The sequence below is a fragment of the Nelusetta ayraudi genome, unplaced genomic scaffold, assembly GCF_046127955.1.
Source record: "Nelusetta ayraudi isolate G7.1 ecotype Tasmania unplaced genomic scaffold, CSIRO-AGI_Nayr_v1 ptg000034l, whole genome shotgun sequence".
Lineage (NCBI taxonomy): Eukaryota > Metazoa > Chordata > Actinopteri > Tetraodontiformes > Monacanthidae > Nelusetta > Nelusetta ayraudi.
This window is the reverse complement of record NW_027466084.1, coordinates 3,451,212-3,476,773: the sequence shown is the minus strand read 5'-3', so window position 1 is coordinate 3,476,773 and position 25,562 is coordinate 3,451,212. Positions and strand designations below refer to the sequence as shown.

General features: G+C 43.2%; 1 protein-coding gene across 1 annotated transcript in view; it reads right to left on the bottom strand.

Annotated features, from left to right (window-relative positions):
- The window catches only part of LOC142892375 (ubiquitin carboxyl-terminal hydrolase 43-like), a 65,764-nt gene that overhangs the window by 9,245 nt on the left and 30,957 nt on the right, over window positions 1-25,562 (bottom strand). Inside the window, exons 4-8 of the mRNA XM_076032512.1 lie at window positions 20,700-20,792; window positions 17,164-17,299; window positions 16,221-16,365; window positions 7,353-7,515; window positions 4,229-4,340 (exon numbers count right to left, since the gene is read on the bottom strand). Coding sequence (XP_075888627.1) covers window positions 4,229-4,340; window positions 7,353-7,515; window positions 16,221-16,365; window positions 17,164-17,299; window positions 20,700-20,792 — 649 coding nt within the window. The remainder of the gene's footprint in view (window positions 1-4,228; window positions 4,341-7,352; window positions 7,516-16,220; window positions 16,366-17,163; window positions 17,300-20,699; window positions 20,793-25,562) is intronic.

Here is a 25,562-nt window from a genome sequence, read left to right as displayed (position 1 = left end):
CAGTAATTAAGTAGTTTCAGCAGGAAGCTGTGTGTTGTGGGAGGCTGCAAACAGAAAGCAAAATGTGTTTTTTTTTTCTGGTTGTATTTTGTTTTTGATTACCAACTGTGTATGAGTTCAGGTTGAAAAAAAAAAAAGAGAAAAAGTTCCAAAAACAGGTAGAATGTGAGGACTTTTTGGTCCTCAAGGACAATCCTTTCCAGATTTTGCCAAGTATGATTCGCCCTACATGTCCTGAACTTGAGCTTCTTCATATGCTTAAAGGAATCATAGCTGGACTTAGAAGTAGAAACACTGGAGGAGTTCAGCAGTGAACAAGTAAAAAGCCACGGAAAACACAGAGAACAATATAAGCTTTAGCCGCAGTGACCTTTGTTCAGCAGTGTTGTTTTTATTTCAAACTCTTGTTACACTGAGAGAAATGCAATAAAATCGTGGATAAATGGACTAGATTCTCATATCGTTCTGAAACTCAGACGAGATTGAGACGGCTGATGGAAGAACACACAACGTCTTGCTTTTGCTCTGTTCTGTCCATGTCATTATTGCTCCAAAGTCTGCCTGGATCGGACCATCTTTATAGGGAGTTTGCTAAAATGAAAACGATCTCCCCTGTATTTTGGCAAAGTCTCGGAATGTCGCCGCTGGCTGGCTGGCTGGCTGGCTGGCTGGCTGAGCTCAAACACAACCGCCGAGTCCAGAGATGAAACAGTCTGTCCAGCAGGATCTCGCTGACGACAAGGTGGGCACCAAAGCGGACGGCAATATTGACATGCAGCACACACGAACCTGGTGGATTACACGAGGGCCTGAGGGGGGAGGTTACACAATACTTTTTATTATTACTGACCCACATACTAGGCAACGGGCAGAATTTTTTTTTTTAAACACCGGTGGTCTCCAGGTGGGAAGCGGAGAGGTCCAAAAAGTCATAAATCAAGCCAAAAATTGGCTTGATTTATGACTTTTATACTGGTAAAAGCTTGATACAGTATAATGCTCATCAATATTATAATAAAAGTGTAATAATCGCAGTACAATAAAAGTCATTTGGTATTTCTACTCTTAGAATGGTTCTGAAATAAACATACGAAAACACATAGATCCATAAGGGTCTTGCTCCCAGTTAGCTGCCATCTCGCGACACCATATTTCTAAGGAAGCCTGGTGTGGACAATCCAGCTGCCTGACAGCGTGTTTTGTATTTAGGGTGAACGCTGGCGTACTCAAATAATCCAACGAAGAAGAAGGTCGACGAGGTATCCAGGTTTGTGTGCGCAGGCCACTGTAGTTCACTGGGAAGCTTAGGAGGGGGACGGAGAAAAAAAGACGCTGCAATCTAAAATGTAACCACTTGATGCCACTGTTTCTTCTCAAAATCTCCAAATATTACACACTCAACCTTCCGGAAGGACCTAACACATAAATGTTGTTTCCTATTCATTCTGGCTCCCTCTGTCCTCCAGACTGTATATGTGTATGATGCTTGTTGAGACTGTTGAGACGAGGTGATTAAGATTATTGTCCCCCTGGGGAGATTTGTCATTGCCTCACAATTGCATGTTGTTACTCTTTTCTGTTTCACTTTCAACCCTGCGTTTTTAAAGCCTATCATTATAAACTCCCACGCTGTGTATTCCCCTGTGAGCCCCTGAGTTGTTTCTTTGTTTTGTGTAAAAAAAAAACAAACATGAAACGCTCGTTGATAAATGCAAACTTCCAACAAGTTTCCCTTAAGTTACAGTTTCTTAAGCTTCCTCGGCGCTGCATTGAAAACTAACAATAACAACTAACAACCTTTGACGAGTCATAGCTTAGCTTCAGGCAAACTATGTATGGAAACAGCTGTTGTTAAAAGCTTATGAGCCCATTAAAAGTTGGGCAGGTTGCTGTCTTAATTTTCCACCCTTTTAAGCCGATATTGAAGAGAGAAATGATTATATGGTGTCCGTGTGGTTCGACAATGGAGGCTTACAAAGTACGTATAGGTCATGAATTGAATACGTATTGTATTAATCAAACACAGAGTACACAAATCTGTGTTTGCTGGGTTAGGGATGTAAGGGCGTCGCCTCTGCAGAGAATGTAAAGGCCTTCGAGGCTAATGGTCCTGTCATGTGATGTAATGGCGCAATCCACAGTACACACAATAAATGCATACCAAAAATCATACTGCTTGGACAAAATCCAATCTCACCACTTCTATTCAACAATAACATTGGGACTGAAAGGCACCTTTAGTTTATTAGATAATTCTACTCTATTCAGAAGTGTCATTTGGAAAGGCGGGTCCTGGCAAAATCAGGATATTATCCAATTTCACTGACGTCAAGAAATTGCAGTGACGCAGCAGTTTTTGATTTGCCTACTGAATCTAATATTAGGTGTGGTAGGTCATCAAAAACCCTCCATATTGCTCGAACATTCTGACCAAACACTAGCCTTACACATCACTGCCTTTCTGAATAAGCCCCCCAAAAAACTGTCCAACACTAGTTTATTTTTAATGACAGCACTAAAAACACAAGACACTGCAGAGCTCCAGCAGAGTTAAAGAAGACGTTGCACCTGTCCCTTCGTTCTCCTGCAGTTCCTCTGAGAACATTTGAACAGCAACTTTGTTTTGAAGCTGGCTGGATAACAGCATGCGGCTTCACTGCGGTTGTATGCCAACCGTGGCCACAGGCTGACTCTAATCACAAATGTATGGCTGCATAATTGAGAGCCGGTTATGGCACATAAGAACACACTGAGATGCAGCAGTTACACTGTTGAAGAAAGAAAATGAGCAGGTGAGCAAGTGGAGGGAGGTCAACCGGAGCACAGGGTAGGTCGAATCAACATGGGTTTGGTTCAACAAAGACAGAAAAACCAACGTACAGAAAAACAAAGTACAACACAGTTTTTTTTCCCTGGCAAAACGAATAATGAATATTCTGTTAGACTTGTTAGACAAGCGGTTAACAATACTAGTAGTTTAGTTAATTATGGTCATATGCTCAGCAGTCACATTCATCAAATGTATTGAATTTCATGGAAACTAACCTAGTGCAAGCCAAACTGAGATTCAGTGCAACATATTTACGGTCTTTACGGTATTCTCTTCCATGTTTGGTCTCAGTCACTTTCCATACAGTAGGGTGGACCATATTTTAATGACCAAAAACCAGGACACTTTGGCCCAGCAATGAGACACTCAAATGATACTCAACGTTTACTCAAATATCCTTTAGAATTCAACTCACTATAATTAAAGTATGCCTCCTCCTCTGGAAAACAATGAAAAACAGGCATGATCTAAAAAAAAAAAAAGAAGCATGTAGCTTTGGAAAACAGGACGTTTGGTCCCCCTACCATAAAGTTCACAGTACCTAGTACAATTGGAGCGGGGAACTGGACTTAGTAAAAACAAAGTTAAAATTTGACATTTTAAATGACTCACTACTTGAACTATGAAGTGCGGCAAGCACTGAGGCCAAGTGGCAATAAAAGGAAACTGTCTTTTCAAATAAAGGCAGAGAGAGAAGATAGAAAACAAAGAATCACAGCACAATAACACATGGGGTTAGAAGTAACAGTGGCCCATTAGGATAGAAGAATAGCACAAACCAATAGGTACAGTAGCAGACGCCACTGCAGATGATTATACGCATCAAAGGCTTCAAATTACACTGTGTCACCTAATGATTTTTTCCCCCGCAAGATCTGTAGATGGCCTCAGCAGCCGATACCTCGCATCAAATGACTTCCAGTGCTTTAACAGCTCAACAGACGAGATGAGACGCGACATTTTCGCAAACTGCTTCCTCAAATGTGAAAAGTCTCTCGCAGACAGAAACTGCCAGTCTGTTTGCAAGAGACTCTAACAACTGCTCACCCGGTTGTTCTCCCTAAAAACATAATATTCCATGCGAACGTATTGCCATACAAAATAACTACTGCACCTCTGGAATGAACCATCCAAACCGAGAGAGAAAGAAGAGGGGACAGAAAAGGCAAGAATATATGTTTTACCCATGTATTTTCCCATGTAAGTGTCCCGTATGAGAATGAATTCTAACATACTCTTGCGTCACAATCCTAAAAGCTGCCTTTGCTTCAGCATTACAAACTGGTAGAAATTCCTGCGGATGCAACTACCCATCCGCAGTGTTGGAAAACACGGATTTGAATGAATGAACAGACACAAGAATTTCAATTGACTTAAAAAAAAAAAAAATAATAATACCTGTGCCTGAGCTCCATTGATCATGAGATAATAAAGCTTGCTGAGGATGCTCTGCTGAAGCTGGTCCCAGGAAATAGACCGGTCCTCTCTCATTAGAAATGGTGGCCCGAACCTTGAGGGAATAAAAAAGACAAAAAAAAAATAAGGAACGGTCCTCAGTTAAATAAATAATTTGCAGCAATCACAGCAAAAAGCATGAGCGCTCATTACACAATGTCTCTGGACTGGAGTGGGAGAGGAGAGGGGTTCCTCTCTTTCCAAGGCAGATAACATGGTACATTAACAACAACAAACATTTAATTAAGGACCGTGCTCATGGTATACCAAATTGTATTGCTGAAGAGCATCCGAGCATGGGAAAGGCAAACCAAGGCACTTGGGCGCATAATCCGTGAAACATGCAGCAGTACTGCAAATTGTAGATTATTCAGTGTCAGCTGACTGACTGTATGTAAAGATGGACGAAGCTTCCGGCTTCAAGCCTGCAATGTGCCAAAAATCTGCATTCTATTGTTGTGACCGGCATAAATGGTTGCAAAAAGACTGAAGTTGACTAACTGTCCATATGGGAAGGAGCCACTAAATTCATGCTTTTACAAACTGGTTGAACATTTTTAGCTGGGATAAACTGCTTTTACATTATATTAAATAAGCAAATTTATATAGCCATAGAGTTGTCACCTTGTCACCATGGCTGCGCTTTAGTAGCCGAATGTAGCTGCCTCATCTTCAGGTGGGGCACAAGTGACAATGTGAAAATAATCTCGAGGCCTCAAGGTCTGCATTGGCAAACCAATGGAAGATGTCACAAAGACTCAGGCCATCTTTCTACGCCGGCAAGGTTTCCTGTTAACATCATCGACTGCACTGAGCCTGAGAGAGTGAATTTCCCATTACATCATACTGTGCACGGATGGCATGGGGATTCTCAAAATAAACGGGGTTGTATTACTTTTGAGAGCAGCAACGTTGACATTCTTGGTGGCCAAGGAGCAACAGCTGCAGCCACCGCTGTTGGAAACTGACTAAAGTACTTTGTGTTCTTAACTCACGCAGTGTCGTTATTGTGTCTGCAACAATGTGGCACCTGGCCCCAGTGAATGAAACGCTATCTATTTGCAACCTTGAAATATCCTCTAAATCAGTATCAGGGCATAATATTTTGTTAAACAAATAAATGAATACATAAATCAATAAAATGATTCCATTAATTGTATTTTTTTTTTTTTTTTTTTTTAAAGAAAATTACACAAAATTGCACATTTTGGGGGTATTTCTCAACAGTTTTCTGGTTGTAATTTCACACCACTGTGTTCCAGCAGTGATCCAGTGAATTCAAGCATATGAATTCAATGTCATTCACTTGGCGAGGAGAAGTCCTCCAGCTGTCACGTAATGAGGGCCAGAGAGGTGGGTGGTGTGATCGACGGTGGCGAGGAGACGTTTGAAGGAGACACTGAGACATGGATGGAATTGAACTTTCCCACAGCCTCGTTGGCGGCACTCTGACATTGATCCCTGCAACTCAGGGAGTGTCTAATCTCGATACCGTGCCAGATGTTGGATTCCTCGGACGATTGATTTGAAACTCATCTCGCCGTGAGGTATAAAAATCTTTCTTTGACACAAGGTGATCATGACCCTCACACAAACAGACGTCGACTTTATCACAACAGGGCAGGCTATGGTGGCCACTAGAGGTCTTCAGACCCAACCCAGAACCTGTGCGCCTTTTAAAAGGCTTCATTTTGATCATACTGGGTAACATTTAAATGTTGCAGATCATTAATACTCTGCTAAACAATGTGTTAAGTACATGAAAGTGAGCTTGAATCCCTAAATCATTATCATTCAATGATTGATTGTGTGTGTATCGCTTCTTGGTCTGAGGTGACGGTCAGGTCAAGGACAGCAGAGATCAGACCCAGGGGTCGAGTTAGCAATACTGCTGTAAACACTTAAGAGATAGTTCTATTGTAAACGTGCACAGAATCTAAGGTACTAGTATTATGTTAAAGGTCCAGTTTTTAAAATTTGGCTTCATTTACGATGTATATATTGGTAAAAGCTTAATATACTGTCCATCAATACATGAATGAAAGTGTATACTCACAGTACAACAAAAGTCATTTGGTTTTCCTACCCTTACTCCCAGTTTCTTACCCTTACTCCCAGTTAGCTGCCATCCTTCACCACCATATTTCTAAGGAAGCCTGGTGTGGACAATCCAGCTGCCTGGCAGCACGTTTTGGTTATTTAGGGTGAACGCTGGTGTCCTCAACTAATCCAACGAAGAGGAAGGTGGATGAGCTATCCAGGTTTGTGTGCGCAGGCCACCGCAGTTCACTGGCAAGCTCAGGAGGGGGAGCGTGAGGGTGAGCGCTGCAATCTACAACGTAACCGATTGATGTTGCGGTTTCTTCTCCATAAGTCCAAATATTGCACACTTAATCCCCCAAAATGCAGGAATTTTTTTTAGTGAGGCAGCCATTTTTTTTTTTACATGCTCATGTTTTCACCTGTGTTCATAATTGTGCGGCGGTATTTAAAACTTGCTTGACGGAAACTCGGAAAAACAGGGAATGACCCAAATATATTTCACTCATTGGGTGGCACGGAGCCTGGTCTTCTGATAATGCTGCAGATCATGTCAACATTTCTAAAGTGTTTCTTTTTTTTTTTTTTTTTTAAAGGAGCACATTCTTGGTCTTACAACGTTGGTGCGTAATTGATGGCGTTGCTTCCTACTTAGAAAAATATCTTGTAAACAATGTCGTTGGAAGGAATTTTTGAATTTTTGGAAGCGAATAAGTTGGGTTTGCTACAAATTAGTCTGTGGCAGGGTTCGTAACTTCTGTATGTGAATTAAAAAAACATCAGTTTTGTATTTTAAAAAGCTATTACGACTGCTATTTATTTATTTTTTTTGCCCAACCCTAAAACCATATGCATGTACACATGTGTATGGGCCTCTTTATCAAGAAACATAAGCATGTTTCTTCATAAAAAACGGCATTTAATACGTTCGACTCTTTATTCACTACACATTTTAATTGTAATTGTGCGTAAGAATGAAAATATATATATATATATATATATGTATATATATTTAAATCATTATTACCTAACAACCTGTTGGCCGGCTCCGGCTGCATTGCACACCAACAGAAGGATCTTGGCAGGGATGCCTTGGTTGAGGAACTCTGATGACAATGTCCCACATGAAGGCAACCTCTGACCCTCGTGACCAGTGTAGTAGGGGGATGACGGCAGGCTGTGATGGTATCCTGGGGAAGGACATGTAAGTCAAAGAGAAAGCGTAAGACTCAGTTTACAGCAGACCGATGTTGTCCTTCAGCAGAGCAAAAGATTCTCATTTCATTTTTGATCCTTTTTTTCTTCATTGTTTTATATCTCACTATGCCGGTGGATTGCCTGGGAAAGGAGAGGAATGAAGCGGCCAGAGTGGGAAAGAGGGGACGAAGCGAGCGCAAGCGGCGGGTCGGAACGGGTTGAGAGAAAAGTGTCAGGTGTGATGGAGTGTATCGGCAGCCATGAGAGGAAAGGAGTCAGAGCCGGTGGTTGCAGAGACTAAACATGTTGAAGTTCTCCTCAGGAGTGAAGAACAGGATTGAATGAGGTCCGGAACGAGCACATCAGTGGCAGCGCGCACGTTTTCGGAGATGAGATTACCCGGGTAGGAGAACGCTGAGGTTGGAACTGGGAGGCCTGGAGGAAAACTAGAGAGGAGATTTATGGATGTGGCGGAAAAAAAAAAAGGGTCACGACGTGATTTGCCGTGAGGGACGAGGGTGCAGAGAAGAGGGTCAGATGGAGGCAGATGATTGGCCACCACTGAAGGGAACGACCGAAAGGAGAAGGTTTACTGTCTTACACAACATGGGCAATCGTAAATGTAGACAGACAGAGAGAGAAGTACTTTTATTTATCCTGAAGGAAATTTAGTTTCTCTACTCCATGACCATTCATCATTCATCTTCAATAATTCAAAAAAAAACAAACAATGAGGCTTTTGCCCGACGTGGCTTGAAGCCGCTCCAGCCACGTCTCTCGTCAGGCTCGGCCCCAATAACGAATCGCAGGTATTGAATAGTAAAATGAAAGTAGGAGACACTTGATAGAACTGTCTTGTACCACTGACTGCAAAAACCTTCAGATTGCGTCAATGCCGCATCCCCACCCTCAGGTGACTTTGTGAGGACTCTCGGTGGAACCTGAGGAGGTGGAGTTCACCCGGAGAAGAGGAGCAGAGTGGTAAATATGAGTTACCGCCGTTGTCGCTACTGTCAGCTGAACTCTGGCTGAGCTGGAAGTGACGAGGCTTCCTTGAAGACGAAGGCCGGAGTTGTGTGTAACCACCACTTGGGCACAACTTTCATCTGTCCCCCCCCCCCCCCCCCCCCCCCCGCTCTACTTTCTGTCAAACGCTCAGCTCGGCTACACGCCTCTCCCCTCTCCCTTCCACCCGACTGACTGACTGGGCTCAGCTCGGCTGCGAGCGATTCGAACATATTCGACGAGCAAATCTCTTTCAAAGAGACCCCCAATAAACCAGAGCGTGATTTGCAAAACCCCACTCTCTCTCTCTCTCTCTCTCTCTCTCTCTCTCTCTCCGCGAGCGAAAAAAAAAAGGAGCTCATTTAACGTTCCGAGAGCCCCATCGGCCAACTTTACACCTCCGAGTCGGAGCGAGGAGGTGGAGATGTGGGATTTATCAAGTGGCGAAGCAGCAGGATTCTATTTGGGGAAACGGTGATTCAGAGGGGAGAACAGATGGACCAATGGCTGCCTGCACCCTCAGCGGGGGGCGGGGGCTTATCTGATGCAGCCTCAGCTTCACATCTCCTCCTGGTGGGGTGCCAAACAAGCGCCACTTCTCTCCCTCCCTCCCTCTCCAATTCCGGCAATGTGTGACCGCGCGGCTGAGGAGCTGAGATTACCACCGGCGCCCTCGTGGAAAAGTGTCGGTGAAGCGAGGCTCCGTTCGCGCGCACGTGGCGAAACCTCGGGGCGCCTTCACAAATTCGTTCCGTGATAAATCACACGGCGAATTGGACGCGCAGACACAGATATCGATTGGCGGCGGCGGCGGCTCCCCGCCTTCCCCCATCCCCCACCCTCCCAAATGTTTCATTAGACTCCGCTGTTAAAACGGCTGACGCGTGATTCATCACCGGCGAGACACCTGCCGCCGCCGCCGCGCGCTCCGTCGCTGTGACCGCCGCGGCCACATCATTCCCCAGTGTTGGCACCAGAGGTGTCAAAAGCATTCGCATTCTGTACTGAAGTAAAAGTACAGATATCTGTGTGTAAAAAAAAAAAAAAAAAAAAAAAGACAAAGGAAAAAAAATACTCTGATAAAAGCAAAAGTATTGATTAAACACTTTTACTCAAAATAGTAGTAAAGTTGTGACAGAATATTCTGGACGACTACTTTTTTTTTCTTTCTTTCTGTTTTTCAACTGCAAGACAACCAAACTGAAAGCCGTGATTATTATGACCACTGAGCCATTGTTGGATATTTATTTATTCATTTTTAAATCAAGAGCTAATGTTTGTAATCCACATGTTTATTTTTCTTTGTACTGAAAATGTACTGAACAGTGACCCCAAAGCTGAGGTTGTCTAAACTGATCTCCCTCCAAAATATGATTCACGTTTATATTGAACTACACAAATGATATGATAAACTATATGTTGTTGCTAAACATATAGTTGTTATACTGTAGTCGCCAACCCTAACCCTATGTAAATAATGATAAATGAATCACTATCAACATAATTTGTTTCTTTTAAACACCGTTAGAGGAAGAAAGCACGGATGTTTGTGTACAAATGACGGGAATAGAAATAAAAAGTTGTCAGAAAAATAAATACTCAAGTCAAGTACAGATATCTGAAAAATCTACTTAAGTACAGTAACAAGGTATTTATACCTTGTTACTTCAAACCTCTGGTTATCGACTTTCTCTCTCGTCCGGAAATATTTGGGACAGGAGAAACTTTCATTTCAGCAAAGTGCCAAGAGCCAAGAACTCATTTCAAGCCAATCCAAGCCTTCAGTGAAAAAAAATGAAAAATTAACATTCACTGATTGCAGTGTCTTGACCCTGGAAATGAGAGCGATGATAAGTATGCACAATGTTCCATTTATTAGCATGGCTCTAATCAGGCAGGAGATAAAACAAGTGGGAACCAAGCGCTGCAGTTTGCATGAGCAGCGATCTCTGACCGCCTCTATGATTTAAAGGGAGAAAAAAAGAATCTCATTTTGAATGCCCTGTGAAACACTTTAGTCGCATGCTGGTAAAAAAAAAATAAAAAAAAATAAAAAAGCAGAGGTCACTTTCTGGCCTGTCCATGAGATTTATACTCAAACACCAGGGAGGATTAAATAACTTTTTTTATAGCTTGCTGTCAAACACTGGACTGTTTTGAGATATTAATCACCGCTCCTGTTGCGTCTTACCTTGTTTACCAGTTGATGTATGGAGGACACGTGTGTACTTGAGACTTCAATGACTGGGATGCCGTGCACGGTGCAGCATCCGGGGAAATGAAACACTTTCTTATTGAATCCACTCAAATCTTCAGAGCGACTGAAAACAACTTTTTCTACAAGAAATTGGCAAGATGAAAAATTTCAGAGCTGAAAAATCAAAGTGACCCTGGTGTCAATTACTTAGTTTAGTAATTAAGTAGAATTATTTCTGAGCTTGTGTCACCTGCCATCCAGCCAGTGATGTAGCTTCATCATCAGCTCCTTGTTGCTTACATCTGCATAACCGGAAGACACTTGAGTCGTTACTCACACACTTCTGGACTTGCGCACTCACACATAGTTTCAGGACATATGGACTTCTGCAACATCCCATCCCATTCTATGTACTGCCCATTACTGTCATGCCGTTGTGTTCTATGTATGTGACACCAAATGTTCTCAAGAGAGAAGGATCCCTTGTTTACAGATCTCTCTGAGTTTTCTTTTTCTTTTCAATTAGATTTCTTTTTTAAATTTTCTTTTTTAACAGTTTTTCCTCTCTTGATTTGAAGGTCTGAATGGTAGAGGGTGTTTTCAGAAGAGGATGTAAAGCAATGTATTCATAAACTTGGGGTATGCCAATAAAATGTCATTGACAGATTGATTGAACTCCAACATTTCCATGTATTTTTTTCCCCCCCTGCCTTAATTAACTTGTTGGAAAAAAACCCCACCTATTGAACACTAGGGTTGAGAGAGTGACTCTTATTTCTTTCGGTAGAAATGTGGAAGACGTTGGAGCCAGAGCCCCTTGACCCCACGAAGACGTCTTTCAAGTTACGCTGTATTGCAACAGCCAAGAAAGACGGCCATCTTTATGTGCATATTTATACCGCAGTCAAAAGATGATCTCACTTCAGCGAGATGTGGACGAAGACCGTAGCCGAGGTTGAACCTTTCCTCTGTAACGGAGATGAAATGATGTGAAAAGTATACTCCACTGCAGGAGCCAATTATCTACTTCCAAATATTCTTTGGCAGGTGGTCCAGCATTCAAGCGTCGTTCTTGGCATCAGCATTCCCAGCAGTGACTTTCTGCTTATTCACTAGCTGAGCCCAGAAAAAGGAAATACATCTTTTTCACTGGATGCTCGGGCCTGGTGCTTTATAATTTAAGACCGAGATGTAAGATAATGTAAAACCCGAAAAATAAGCAATATGATTAGTAGTTCAAATAACGGATAATAGTAGGACTCTGAGATCTGTAGCCTCAGGTCTGATAGTGGAGCTGCACACAAATGGAACATACTGCCAACAAAAGTGAAGTCCGCCCCAAGTGTGAATGTGTGTGAAAGACTCTTCTTTTCACTTATGCTTATGATTGAGTGCTTTTGCTCATCTTATTATATCTCATTATCATCTTTTCTCCTTTATCACTGCTCTATTTATGCATTTTAAACTAAGCTGTGTTCCTTGTTTTTTTTTTTTTAAGTGCTCTCACAGTGTTAAAACTTTTAATCATGGAAAGCACATTGAGTTGCCTTGTGTATGAAATGTGGTATGATCGCTAAAATGGATACTTCAACACTTCCCATAATCCCTGTAGTCATATGAGTCAGTGCATTCTCTTTAATTATCAGCCTGTTGTTTTGAGATTCAAATCCATATGAGACACCAAACAAAATGGTACAGTCAGTGGTACAGCCACTGATTTATGATTTTTATATTGGTAAAAGCTTAACATACTTCCCATAAATACTTCTATAAAAATCTATGTGTTTACTTATTCACAATTACTCATCAAATGCACAAACCAACGACTCCAAAACACTCTAGTGGACAAGCTGTGACCTGTGCATTTACCACTCTGTGAAATCAATGGTGAAATTGTTAGCATGTGTAGCTGCAGAGCTCACCTGCGGCTGCGAGCGGCTTTGAGTCAGAAAACAATAAAATGCCTCACTGATCGTTGGTAACAATCACCGCGTTTGTTTTTGCCATATAAATTCTGCAAATTAAAAAATGTACTTGCAAGCCAACATTCAACATTATTAACTATGGGTGCCTATTCTCAGAGTCTGGAAGCCATTTATCTTCATTGGAAACTTGCGACGTGTGCTAGCCCCAAGCGGGTCTTCCAGTCTGGTGGCCGCCGTGCCAGTGAGCGCAGGCAGGCTGAGCGGATTTAAACTCTGTGCAAACAGCAATAAGGCTGGCGCAGGAGACAACTGGAGTGGAATATCCATGAAAATGTATCGAGCAAACACTTGTTCCCTCCACACAGGAAATGTATGGTGGCCTGTAGTTGTGTCACGTTTGTCAGACAGATGTGAAAAAAAAAAAAAAAACAACCCTGTGGAATACATTTTTGAAATAAAAAATAATAAATGGCAATAAGATTTTGAACGTTTTTTTTTTTTTCCAAAATAAAATCTCCACGGATTTCTTTCTCAATAAATACATAAATAGATACATTGGGGAAACATAGACAGCAGTGATGCTGTTTTATGGTCCTTGTAAAGTTTACAGCTACTTTGCTTCGCTCTGCTGCAAACCTAATGAGAGCCAAAGTGCTGTTTGAAAACCCGGCTCCCTGGCAGAGACTGCAAGAGTCGAATGTGTAATTCAGCAACTTGCATGCAGGCTCTTGTTTTTGTGGGTTTAAAGATGAGAGATTTTCTTTCTTTCTGTCTGTCCGTCCGTCCGTCCGTCCGTCCGTCCGTCCGTCCGTCTGTCTTTTTTAGTTCAAACTGATCTTGGCCACTTTGAACATGAACATACAGAACTTGAGGCTGTTGACGCTAAGTTCATCTCCAGTCTCCAACATAAACCAAGATAAGAGCGTCGGATGATGATGTGTCCAATCTTTTCTGTGTTCCTGTTTTCTGTGTCTGTATTTCTGGCTTTCTGAGAAGCGGAACAAAAGCACAACTGTATGCACAGCGTCTACAGATTGGTGACATGTCGCCTAAAACAGGTGTCGAAATTTTTTGCTTCGATCTTTCACTCTCCATTCTTGGGTGTTGCTGTGGTAACGTGCATGCGTTAAACGGTTTGTTTGGTTCTAATTTGGGGGCTTAAGGATTTAGTGATTACAAAAGTGGCCCATCTAATGCATCTTAATGCCGTCTGGACAGACTGTGAGCATCACGGATCAAGGTCACGACTGGACTCTCACACGCGTGCTGTCATGAAAGCTGCATTTTATATAGCGCCATGTCTGATGATGACGTCCCATAAGCTGTTTTCACATTAGAGCCGTGACTCATCGCAAACAGTGAGGCAGAAAGCAATTTAGGGGTGTTGCTTTGCAGAAAGCAATTGAGGGGTGTTGCTTCGGTCATTTCCACAATGTAACGCGTTCCCCTTTTTTGATAACGTTACGAACCAAACTTCCATTGCCTTTTCCTGTCTTCTCGTATTGTTTGCTTTAAAGGAGCAGATACACAAGCTGATGAGGCGAGAGAGGTTGACATCACAAGCACTGAGGTTTCGGCTATTAACTCAGGATAATATTTTAGCGCAGTGTGCGGAATACAGGAGGATATGTGTATATATGTATATATATATATATATATATATATATATATATATATGTATATATATATATATATATTAAGTTAGCCTCATAGCATAATTGCCTCAGTCATTTTTTTGGCCATATTGTGATATCTGAAAAAAAATAGCAATGTGCTTGCTAAAAAAAAGTTTTTTCTTGTTTTCCGAAAACATTCAAATATGACTTAGGAAACTATGCTAACTACGCCAGTATTCCTATATACAGGTATATTTCGCAGACCGTTTTAGCGGCAGCTTAGCCAGTAACAACAACCACTTTGAATCCGAACCTCTGTTTGCATGTGCCTGGTCCTGGTCCTTGCTTAACACAGCGTGCACAAAGAGCAGAGGAGTGTTGAGCAGCCATGTCCAGTTTCCATATCAACGCCCGCAGGCTGGCCCGGCGATGGAGTCCCCCCCCAAGCTCAGCCGAACGATGTAAATTGCGGCGGTAAAATGTCACACTTTGAACGCGTCGGCGGGACGTCACCTGACGACGGCCCTCCGAGGGGACGACCGAGCGGCAACTATTTGTTTCCAGCGCGGACAGGGAGGCGAGCGGCGCCCGAGCACTCTGCGAGCGCAGGTTCTAAATCACCGGCGGAGAGACGGAATGGAGACATAAAACTGCAGGGGTTTGTTGGGGGGTGGGGTGGGGGTGGGGGGGGGATGGTAGGGGGTGAGACTGCAAGGCGGGGCTGTAATTCACAGAGACTTTACAGTATGTGGATGCACACTCCTTAATGTGCTCCCCCGAGGCTGGTGCGCCTCGCGACGAGGTGCCTCGCGCAACTAATGCACACGGACAAAAGTCGTGCACGCCCCATGCACTGGAGCAGGGGTGAATATTAACGGCGACCAACAGCAGGTTATTCTGAAAAAGCCAACGAGGCACGACGGACACGGCCACAAACTCCTTGTTAATGCGGTTGCCAATAGAGTAACTACCCATTCATTTCAATGGAGTCACTAGCTAGCGCGCACGGTAGAACTGTTTGGAAGATGCCTTCCGGGTTACTCGGCTTCCCATCGTGCATCTTGTGACGCATCCAGACACACCAGCCAATCAGAGCAAGCCGAGACGTCACGCTGGGAATAAACTCTCTTCTGGGGATTTTCTGGCCTTTTTAATTTTTAAAGTCCATGACCTCAAACTGTGCTGTGTATCGTTGTATCGTTCAAAGGTTTGGAGTCACCGACTCATTTTTGCATTGGATTCCTTTATGACCAGTTTTACGAAACAGTTGTCTTGAATGCTCTGCGATCATCTTGAGTGCAGGAAAATCAGTCAAGATGTGCTGAACAAGTACGGGAACATTTTGGTGTTTAATGAAAAACCATTTCCATTGTCTAATTAGAAGTGATTTAGAGAAGTCCAAGTGTGAACACACGAACAATAGGCTGTTTTAAAGAGCCTGTAATATAAACCATGATGCTTTGTTCACTCTGTTTTGGTTTAGCACAACACAACTAAGTGGGACCATAATACAAAGCTTTGTTTTAGAAGTGTTTACATTTGAGCAATTTTAAAGCATTCAACTTGTGTTATGATGGCCGCATATTGCACACTTATGAACAATGGTGTACAATAGAAAGATTTATTAAAATGTGTTTCAGGTCAGACGCATTCTGTTAACCATTTTAGAGGCTTCGATTGTTGTATTGAGGAAAACGCTTTTAGGGCCGAATGATTTTTGGTTGCAGTACCTCGAGTGACCACTGGGATAAATCGCCACCCCGCCACATTGGCAGTCCAGTAGCCTTCCGTCCATTTTCAATACCCACTTCTTCCTGCACTTTGGGCCACAGGGGTCTGCTGGAGCCCATCCCAGCTGCCATAGGGCGAAGGCAGAGTGACACCCTGGACAAGTCGCCAGTTCATCGAAGGGCGAGTCCGATATCCAGTTCTCACAATACATCCATGGCGGTTACCTGAAATTCGCGCTGAGCCCCCTCTTATGTAGAGGGGCGGAGCCTGGAAGGCATAAATGACGTCGCTCTCAGCCACGCTGCTCAGATCGTCCTCGTCGAAGAAGGAGCGGCGGAAGCCGATGGAGTAAACCTCAGTGAGGATCACCTGGGCACACACAAATTCACACACGCACGAAAAAGCAAAACGAAACGAAAAAGACTCGGGTTAACTTCTATAAAAAAAAAAGCCCTGTTGTATCTTACCAGCCTCAGGGTAACTCAAAAGTTATCCTGCAGAAGGAGGAATTCCTCCAAGAGCGAGTGAGTTCAACTGAGTGGCATGCAACCAGGACCAAAATCACCGTGACCACACTTGTACCACCCACACTGAGGGTTTCACAATGGTATAACAAGACAATGGTGATCTGAGTTCCAAAGAGACTGGTTTTTGGTTTTTCATTTCTGCATGAGACTAATCTCTAAATTTAGCAGGAAAATTGTCCGCTCTTTACTGCCCATCTTTGCTCTTGCAGATGTGGCACGCTTTCTGTTTTATCCTCCATTTTTCTCCAAACTTGATCTGGTTTGTCTAAAAGACAGAGCTGTATAGTCCCATTGGCCTGTATTACACACGGGGATACAGACAATATGAGATTTTAAAAGAATGCAATGCGATGAGCTTATGCTATTAAATTCTTCAAACGTGTTAAGCTAGCAAGCCGAGCTAGCCAGCCTGTTCTTTCCTCGCAACTGAAAGATGCTGTTGTTTGTTTGACATCAAACCCAATGCAATTAAAAGAGGCTAAAAACACATTCTATTGGAGGTTCACCAAGTTGGATCAGTAAGGTCAAGAGTTCAAAATTGCATGGAACAGAGCCTTAATTAACTTAATAACGGGGTTGGATAGTAAGTTATATATAGAAAGTTTATCACAAAGAGGAAGACACAAATATATTATTTTACCTGGTCTGGAGAAAGTTTCCCTTCGTTGGCAACCGTCCTCCTCAAGCAGGCCATCGAGCCAAACAGGGGCACAGCCAGCCCAACCCTCTGGAACCTCTGTCCTTTGGCGCTGAACACCAGAATCACACAAAGTGACCTGCCACACATAAAGACACACAATCATGGCAGACACGAAATAGAACAGCTTCTATTTTCATTTGCCGCTCCAAGCGGCAGACCCCTCCATGGCCCGGGAAGGCACAAAAGAAGACTTTCATGAATAAATCAATACATTTTAACATTAATAATGGATCATTAGGACGTAGTTTTATGTGGGCCAAATAATGGAATCTCTGTTGCATTTTTAAAAATATGGAACACTTGGCTCTGACCTCTCTGGAGGCAGCGCTGACATGAGCAGGGTGCTGGGGGCAGAATGGTTCCTTTGAATAACAGCACACTGAGGAGATGGAGTGCAATGTAGCCAGGTACCTGTGTGTGTGTGTGTGTGTGTGTGTGTGTGTGTGTGTGTGTGCGTGTGTGTGTGTGTGACCTGAGGGGTACAGCTAATGACACTCAGAATGGGCGAGGTAAAGCACTGGAGGAAAGAAATTCCTGCTTTTTATTTTTTAAATTCCTGTTTACTACACTTTTGATTGAGTAAAAAGTGCAAGATGCTGGCAAAGGACATCCGATTCCAAGTCATCTTAGAGTCCAGACGGTTTGGCCAAATTCCCAAAGGGTAATTGTTTATTATTAACCAAAAAAATGACGTATTAATATAAAAAGAAAGAACCTGAGTATTGAGGAAACAAAGCAGGGGAAGAGGACCTTGAATGGCAGAATGCATATCTGCATTCACACCGCAGCAATTGAAGCGAATTAATTCCAGCCTTTCACCAAGCGCTAATAAAGATCTGGATCGGCTCCTCAGGCGCTGCACAGTGCTTGCCCACTGCTCATCAGACGACGGATTAAATGCAGAGGCGAACTCTCACTGTACCCTGCACGTATATGACCAGTCAAGAACCTTACTCTTAAAAAAGAAAAGGTGGTACAGCCCCGTTTGGCGGTCGTCCGCTCCTTTCTTGGGCTGCTTTGAGAATTATGACTGTGCGAGAGAAAACTCCCATTTCAATGCGCTGTTTTCGTTGTTTGTTTTTGTTTTTGTCCAAAGGTCATGATTCACTTTGATTTTGGTTCCCTTTCAAATTAATTGAAAGGTCTCGTGTGTAATATTTGGAGATTTGAGAAGAAATAGCGACATCAAGGGGTTACATTTTACATTGCAATGCTTACCCTCTCACCCTCCCTTTCCTGCGCTTGCCAGTGAACTACAGTGGCCTGTGAACACAAACCTGGATACCTTGTCCACCTTCTTCTCCGTAGGTTTATTTGAGGAATTTAAATGGAATGAATAAGAAACAGTTTGGCTGTTTCTTAAAAACCAAGCACAATGTCTCTTTTTTTTTTTCTAGTGTCCCTTGAAAATTTATACAATAGGAAAAAGTTATACAGTAAATCAAAACTTTGCTTTTTAAGCACCAACGTTAAAAGTAAGGAACAATTTACCGTTTTTTTCCCCCCTGTGAGGTTGATTTGAACCACATGAGCATTTCTCATTGCTCAGTAGTAAACCACAATGAGCCCCATTGAGCTAAACACAAAAACAAATTCATATTGAGTGTCCTATTCCTTTAAGCTTTCAAGCTCTCATCCAAACCAATGTCCCTTTTCCACTCGCAAAATTGCAGTTTTCTTTTCAACACATGTTAAACACAGAATTTCTTTGCGACGTTCTTCAAAATTCTCAGTGTCTGGATGTGAGTAACAGCTTCAGCCAACGACACAGCAATGCAGAAAATCTAAGAAAACCCACTCCTGATACATGTGATTGTCAAGTGGCAGATCTCCCTGTTTGCACAGAAACAGCGTGTGTTTACAGGCGGCGGCGAGCTTCTCACACACACACGCGCATGTGCATCTTGAGAAGTGCCTGCAATGACAGCCAATCGGCCTCGTCTGCTGTTTATCCATTCAGAAGCAATTTCTCTCACCTTGCCTGCCAGGGGGATGACGGCTGAACTTCCACGCACCGTTTCAAAGCACGGAAATCTGAAAGGAGGTCAACGACTCGCAGGTAGAATGCCGAGCAACCCTTAAAATAGCACCAGCGTGTTTCAGTCAAGGAATACTTTGGAGCTGTACTACATTTTAGCCTAATATTATAGTATTTATATTTAGCCCGGACGAGTCAATTCTTTAGATGAACCGTCCACTGTGACTTTCCATGCTTATTCACTGCGGCACTGAGCAGTATGACAGTTTGATCAAGCCTCAGGTTGAAGTAAATGAAAAAATGATGGGGTGTTTCTCATATGGGATATATTTTCCATATTTTAGAAAACGTCCCAAACGCAATGTGTGGGAAATGTAGCTTCCTTTGAAAAACAAGGACATCTGAGTTTGGACAAACACACTTAGACCAAATCACATTGTGTCAAGAGCAAAGCCATGTTTTCGCATGATTAAAGTGTTTTCATGATGAGGTTAACGCTGCTGGTTCCCACAAAACTGCCCGTCGCTGAAGCTCCCACGCCATTATTAACGAAAAGGCACTCACGTTAAGCAAATGCCACCCTTGACTGGCTTAAAACTAATTAGATATCAGGTTTGCAAGATGGACCCATTGAGGTTGCAGACTCCAGATGTTAGCGATCTAGGTGTCTGACATTTTCTGAGGAGTGTTATTACCTGGACCACAAGGGGAGCAAATTCCGAGCACGTGAAAAGACACTGTATCTGTTCGAAAAAGAGAATTTTTGATGTTTTCCTCACACATTTTTTACCACAACTGGTTTGTAAAACACACATTGTGCACTGGATCAAAAGTATTGGTGTATATGGTGGCGAGGGCCATGCTGGAAGCAGCAGGCACTTAACCACTGATGGACAACATGTGGAGCACTTTGGGAGCCAGCATTGGATGGTTATGGCCTGGGAAGTTCATGTTCAAACTTTCCGCGCTCACTACAGTAAGTGGTTACATTATGAATATTGGAAGACCACCTTAACTAAAAGGGGCAATACTGTACATTGTAGGAGGCAATGACACAGAATCAGCCCAGGATGAAAAAAAGAAGAAGAATAGACCAGAGGCAGGACCCGCCGGCGTCATGCTTTGAGTGAATGTTACGATTTAAAACAGCTAAAAAAAAAGCAGTTTTCACAAGTTTTGTAACCACACCAGGTAGGGTACATATTGTCCAATTCCACTTCCACCTTTAAATATACTTCATGTGTATATATATATCTATATATACATATATATATAGCTTCCTTTGATATGTGTGTGTGTGTGTGTGTGTGCGTACATATATACATACATATATATATATGTATATATATATATATGATAATCTTGTCTGATGTCATGTTAAATTTGGTCCCCATAGTAGGTTTGTATGGAACACTGTCGCTCCAATAACAGCAAAACATCCTAGAACGAATATTTCTGGTGTGAATACAGACAGATGTAGTTTGCGAGGAGCACTCACCTGGTCTGTCGCAGGGGGATGGGGAGTGAGATGCAGAGGAACGGGTCAAACGTGTTGCTCTGTTTCAGGCAGTGGGGGCACGTCAGCGAGCACCTGAGGGACAGGAAGCACACGGCAGCGTTAGTTCCGAGAACGGCCGCCGTGCTGACTTGACACAGACGCAGTTCAGATTAATCTCAAAGTCCTCCTGAGTGAGAGTGGCAGCAAAGGAGATTGCTTAATTTCGTTACACAAGTGAACAATAGCGTCCAAGTGAACACCATGTTCCACACACACACACACACACACACACACACACACACACACACACACCCCTTGATCCAAGTGTGCGAATGGGAAGGATGAGTGATGTAACTTGCTGAGATGGTGGTGGTGGTGGTGGTAGGGGGGCGTAGCAGGAGGATCCCACCTGGGATGGGGGCGGCCCCGTAAGTGGGACCAGCAGAGGCAGTTTCCGTCTTGTTGCATCACTCAAGATGATCATCGACGCTCAAGTGATGACAGGATTCGCTATCGCAGGCTTAAAGTTTGACTGAGCGCGGATCAGTCAAGCTGGACGCATCCAGACGTAGAGAGCGCTTCCTTTATTTCTCCATCCTTTCTGCAAGTCCACCATGTTTATGACTGCATTTTTTTTTTTTCCCCCACAGAAGGAAATATTTATTTCACCTGGTGGCGTATCCAAAAAGAAACAGAGAAACCCAGACTGAAGGGAAAGGAAGGGCTCAGTTTATGTTTTGCAAAAATATGACTGTGAGGTAATCCTTTGTCTTGTTGCAAGCTAATTTTGCTCAACTCCTGAAAACACTGTATTACCCATATACAACCAATATAAACAATCACAAATGAGATATGTTGACGCTTGGGTGTTCCGGTTTGTTACGACCGGCTCGAGATGTTTTAAAAGGAGAAACGTCGTAACATAAAGATCTTATCTGGCGCCAAGTAGGTGTAAGAGATTAAAATAGGCTTTATTATCCTGAACAAACAAAGAAAACGAGGCAAAACTACAACTTAGGGTGACCAACTGGTGCTGTTACATCAATAACCAGGGACAACAAAAGGAGACTCGTCAAAAGGAAACAGGAGCTATCTATTTAGAACAAAAGATGTCAAAACGGGAAAAGAAATCCTCGCTATCTACTCTATAAAACCAAAACATAAAGGGCACTAATAAAATCAAGGTTGGCTCGAAGCTCAAAAGAAAAGATAGAACATAAAATCTAGCCCCTGGTCGCTCTAACGTAGTTTGCTCACAACAATACAAGTTCACGGTGCGCTGGTAGTAGGCGTACTGGCTGGGTGTTCAGTCGCCCCGAGGCATAAGTAGGAGGCTGTCCTGTGATTGGACGCGTGTGGTCGGTTGAGCGGCAGACTGCAGGTGGGGTCGAGGACTGAGAGCGGGACTGAGCGCACCAATCAGAGGCGGACAGTGATGACAGCAAGCGGGACAAGCGGGCACCAATGGTTTTGTGGCGCCGGCACACCTAAATTAACATAATTTAACAAGCAGAAGGTGAACGGCACAGCGGGAGGAGATGAGACGGCGGGTGGCCGTAACACTATCAGCAGCTGAGTGGCGGCGTTTTGAACTGAGTGCAGTTCAAACAGTAGAGACTGCTGGATGATGAGACACTGAAAATGAAATTTATCACCCGAACACAACACTCAAATGTCAACGTCAGCTTACCAATGTGTTCTATGTGTCATGTGCCCCTATCGTTGTACGTTTTGTTATCTTCTTGTACTTGTACAAGACTGAGATTGACACTTCAGTGTCACTCTCGTGTCCTCCGACAAACCACCGTCTCAGTCTGACGCAGCAGATCTACTTGTGCTACTGTGTGCTCTTCCTGGTTATGTTCGGGAAAAGGCCAAAACCTGATCAAAAGTCATACATGCGTACGAGCCAAATGTTCACCTTTATTCATTTGCGTCACGAGACTGCAACTCCAACATTTCTCTGTCTGAGGCTAAAATCACAGCTTGCACGTCTGGATTGGAATCCAGAAAGCTATCAAACTGTGTTTTCAGAAAGGCACCTGACAAGCCCAGTCGGGGGAAGTGAAGGGAAGTAAATAAAGCTCTATTCAAGTAAAACCAGCTGACACTGGCTCTAAGTGGATCTCTCCCCCCTTGGCATAGCGGAATGGCAGCCCTACGGATGTCTTATTCTCGCCAGGAAACAGTGAGGGCGACGGCGCTCCATGCATACAAATCACACCCGGGCACCTCTTACACGTAGATGTGCTCTGCACTGCTGCAAGTCATTGCAGACACACGAAGAGCAGCCAAGGATGAGGCGATATTATGGCGACGCTCTCATGGAGGACGCGTGCAATGGGCTGAGAGGTACGTGGGACGGAGCCAAGCTGAAGGGACACTGATAATAGATGTTTATTTATTTATCGACATTTCCCCGCCTTAACTATGCATCACCAGGACGTCTCTATCCAAAAAGGGGACACGTTGGGGTGAAAATGACAACACGACAAGCAGCACCATTTTCTTTGACATATCATTCTATGAGGATGTTAAACCCCCATATAGGCATCCAAATAAAGGCGCAATATCTGATCATTTCCAGAGGCATCTTATCAGACACAAGAATGTAAGACTAAATGTAACATTGCTGAAGTTGTTTTTACACTGTAAAACACTGTTTGATCAAAGAGTTCTTTCTTACTAATGTCGAAATGGCCAAAAGTGAATGGGTTTACATACACATTAAAAACATTATAAATGTATTAATCGTTCTTAAATGGGCCAGGGATTGTGTATGGAAACTTGTTTGACTGTGATTTAGACTTAAAACTGAACATTTTTTTTAAAGGTCACTCCAGAAAACTGATCTTCTCTCCTATTTTTACAGCAGAATTTTAGTTCTTCCAATTAAAAATAATTTATTAAGAGTTTATTTCTTTAAAACCCTTTTGAACAAAATCCACAAGCATGTTTCTCCAGTGCAAGCAGTAGGAAGTACATACAGTACATCTGTTTAGGAAGGGAAGAAGGGAAAAAAAGAAATGAAAGTACAGATACCTGAAAAATCTTGAGTTCTTGCAAAGTATTTGTACTTTGTGACCTGCTTACCTATGGAAACGCCTGCATCTGCATATTCAATCAGCCAAACACGCTAAATGGACTGACACGATCCTCAGCAGTGGATCAAGCCTCGTCACTGGTTGGGCTGTGCAACGACGCCTGCCCACGTTTTGGCAAACCTTCCGTAAAATGAAGTTCTTTCAACTTCGACCGCGTAAATTGTGCACTCGTGTCCACGGCTGTCGTTCTTATCAGGTGCAAAAGACACCGCGTACTGCTACCAGCTACCCAGTCATCCAGCTCGAATAACAGCGAAGCAGTCAGGAGATAGGACTGCTGCGAAGGTCACTCGGCTGCGCTCGCAGGCGAGGGTCTCCACGGAACTGACCTGTGACTAAGCCAAAAAAAAAAAAAAAAGCATCAGAGAGATCCCAGACTGGCTTCCTTTAAAATAGCCAAACTATGAACAGGTCGCCATCATCTTCCGCCATTCATAACCATTTGAGTATAAATACAGACGTGCATCGCGGGCCTGTGTAAAAGTTCGCCACGGATTGAATCATCCAGCGTGCGGTGACAGATAGCATGAACGCAGAGATTTCTTGGCTCTCCCTTTTCCGGATCTAACGCGTTTGAACGTGTTTAATGGCCGTGATGATTGCACAGTGACAAACTGGGCCATTACAAGGATAATTCTCCGGTCTGTCAACCCGAGTTGTTGTATCCCCATCGGACGCTGCGTCGGGAACAGTCACCCAGGCGGTGGATGGGACTCGGCGAGGAGGGGAAAGGACCGCAGTCGAAAAATAGTCGGTTTCAAATTCACAAATCTTGATTTAAAATGTTCCAACGCCATGTCATGCATGAGGATGTCATGCTCTTTTCCCTTTACAAAAACACACGTAATGATATAATTCACCTGTAAAATCTACTGCATGTCAGTAGGCCCGATCCTATATACAGCCTGTCACTTTCCTCTCAGCCCACCAATTCCCTCTGAGCAGTAATAGTGTTTGGATGGGGGGGGGGGGGGGAGGAAAAGGAACAAACTCCACCTGCCAATCCACAAGGACCGTAGCTTCCTGTCTAGACGCAGCCCAGATGTCGCAGCTGAAACATTTGACTGTAGAGTAGCAATTAAAAGATGCGCACGGGCAGATAAATTGGTGCGCGACACACAGAGCTGCCAATTTCTGAAAGGAATTGGCAGATGGAAGGTGAAGTAAAGGAAAACAATTCAGTCTTTTGGAACTAATTGAAAAAAAAAATAAAACAAAGCCATTTAATTAAAACATAGATCAGGTCTGTTGTGTTAAATAGGAGACTGTGATGATCAGTTTTCTTTGGTAGTCGGTTTTTTGCGGATGGAGTCCAGATTGTGTTGAGCTTTCCATGGCGGAGGGAACGACACAGAAGCAACAGCTGAGAGTTTGAAATGAACAACTTGAGGAAGATTGTCTGACTGACTAAAGTGGTGAAAAGGGATGAGGCGTTTTGACGCACAAGCTTAAAGAAACATCATTACAGAAACTGACCGAAAGACTGGTGCAAACGTTAACTGGTGGTGGAGGGTAACCAGGTGGGAATGCTGCATTAATGTGAGAAGAGCAGCAACTGGAACAACAAGAAACTTAAAATAAGAATGGAAAAAGTGTGATTTCAGCTGTGTTGGCTTGTAATAGCAACACAGTTCAATTGAAAATGTGTGAGTTATGCTATTGAAAGGGAAATCAGCAGGGCTTCTTAAACCCCTTAAAAGTCCAGTGTGTAAAACTTGGTCTGATTTCCCATTTTCATATTGTTAAAATCTTAATATAC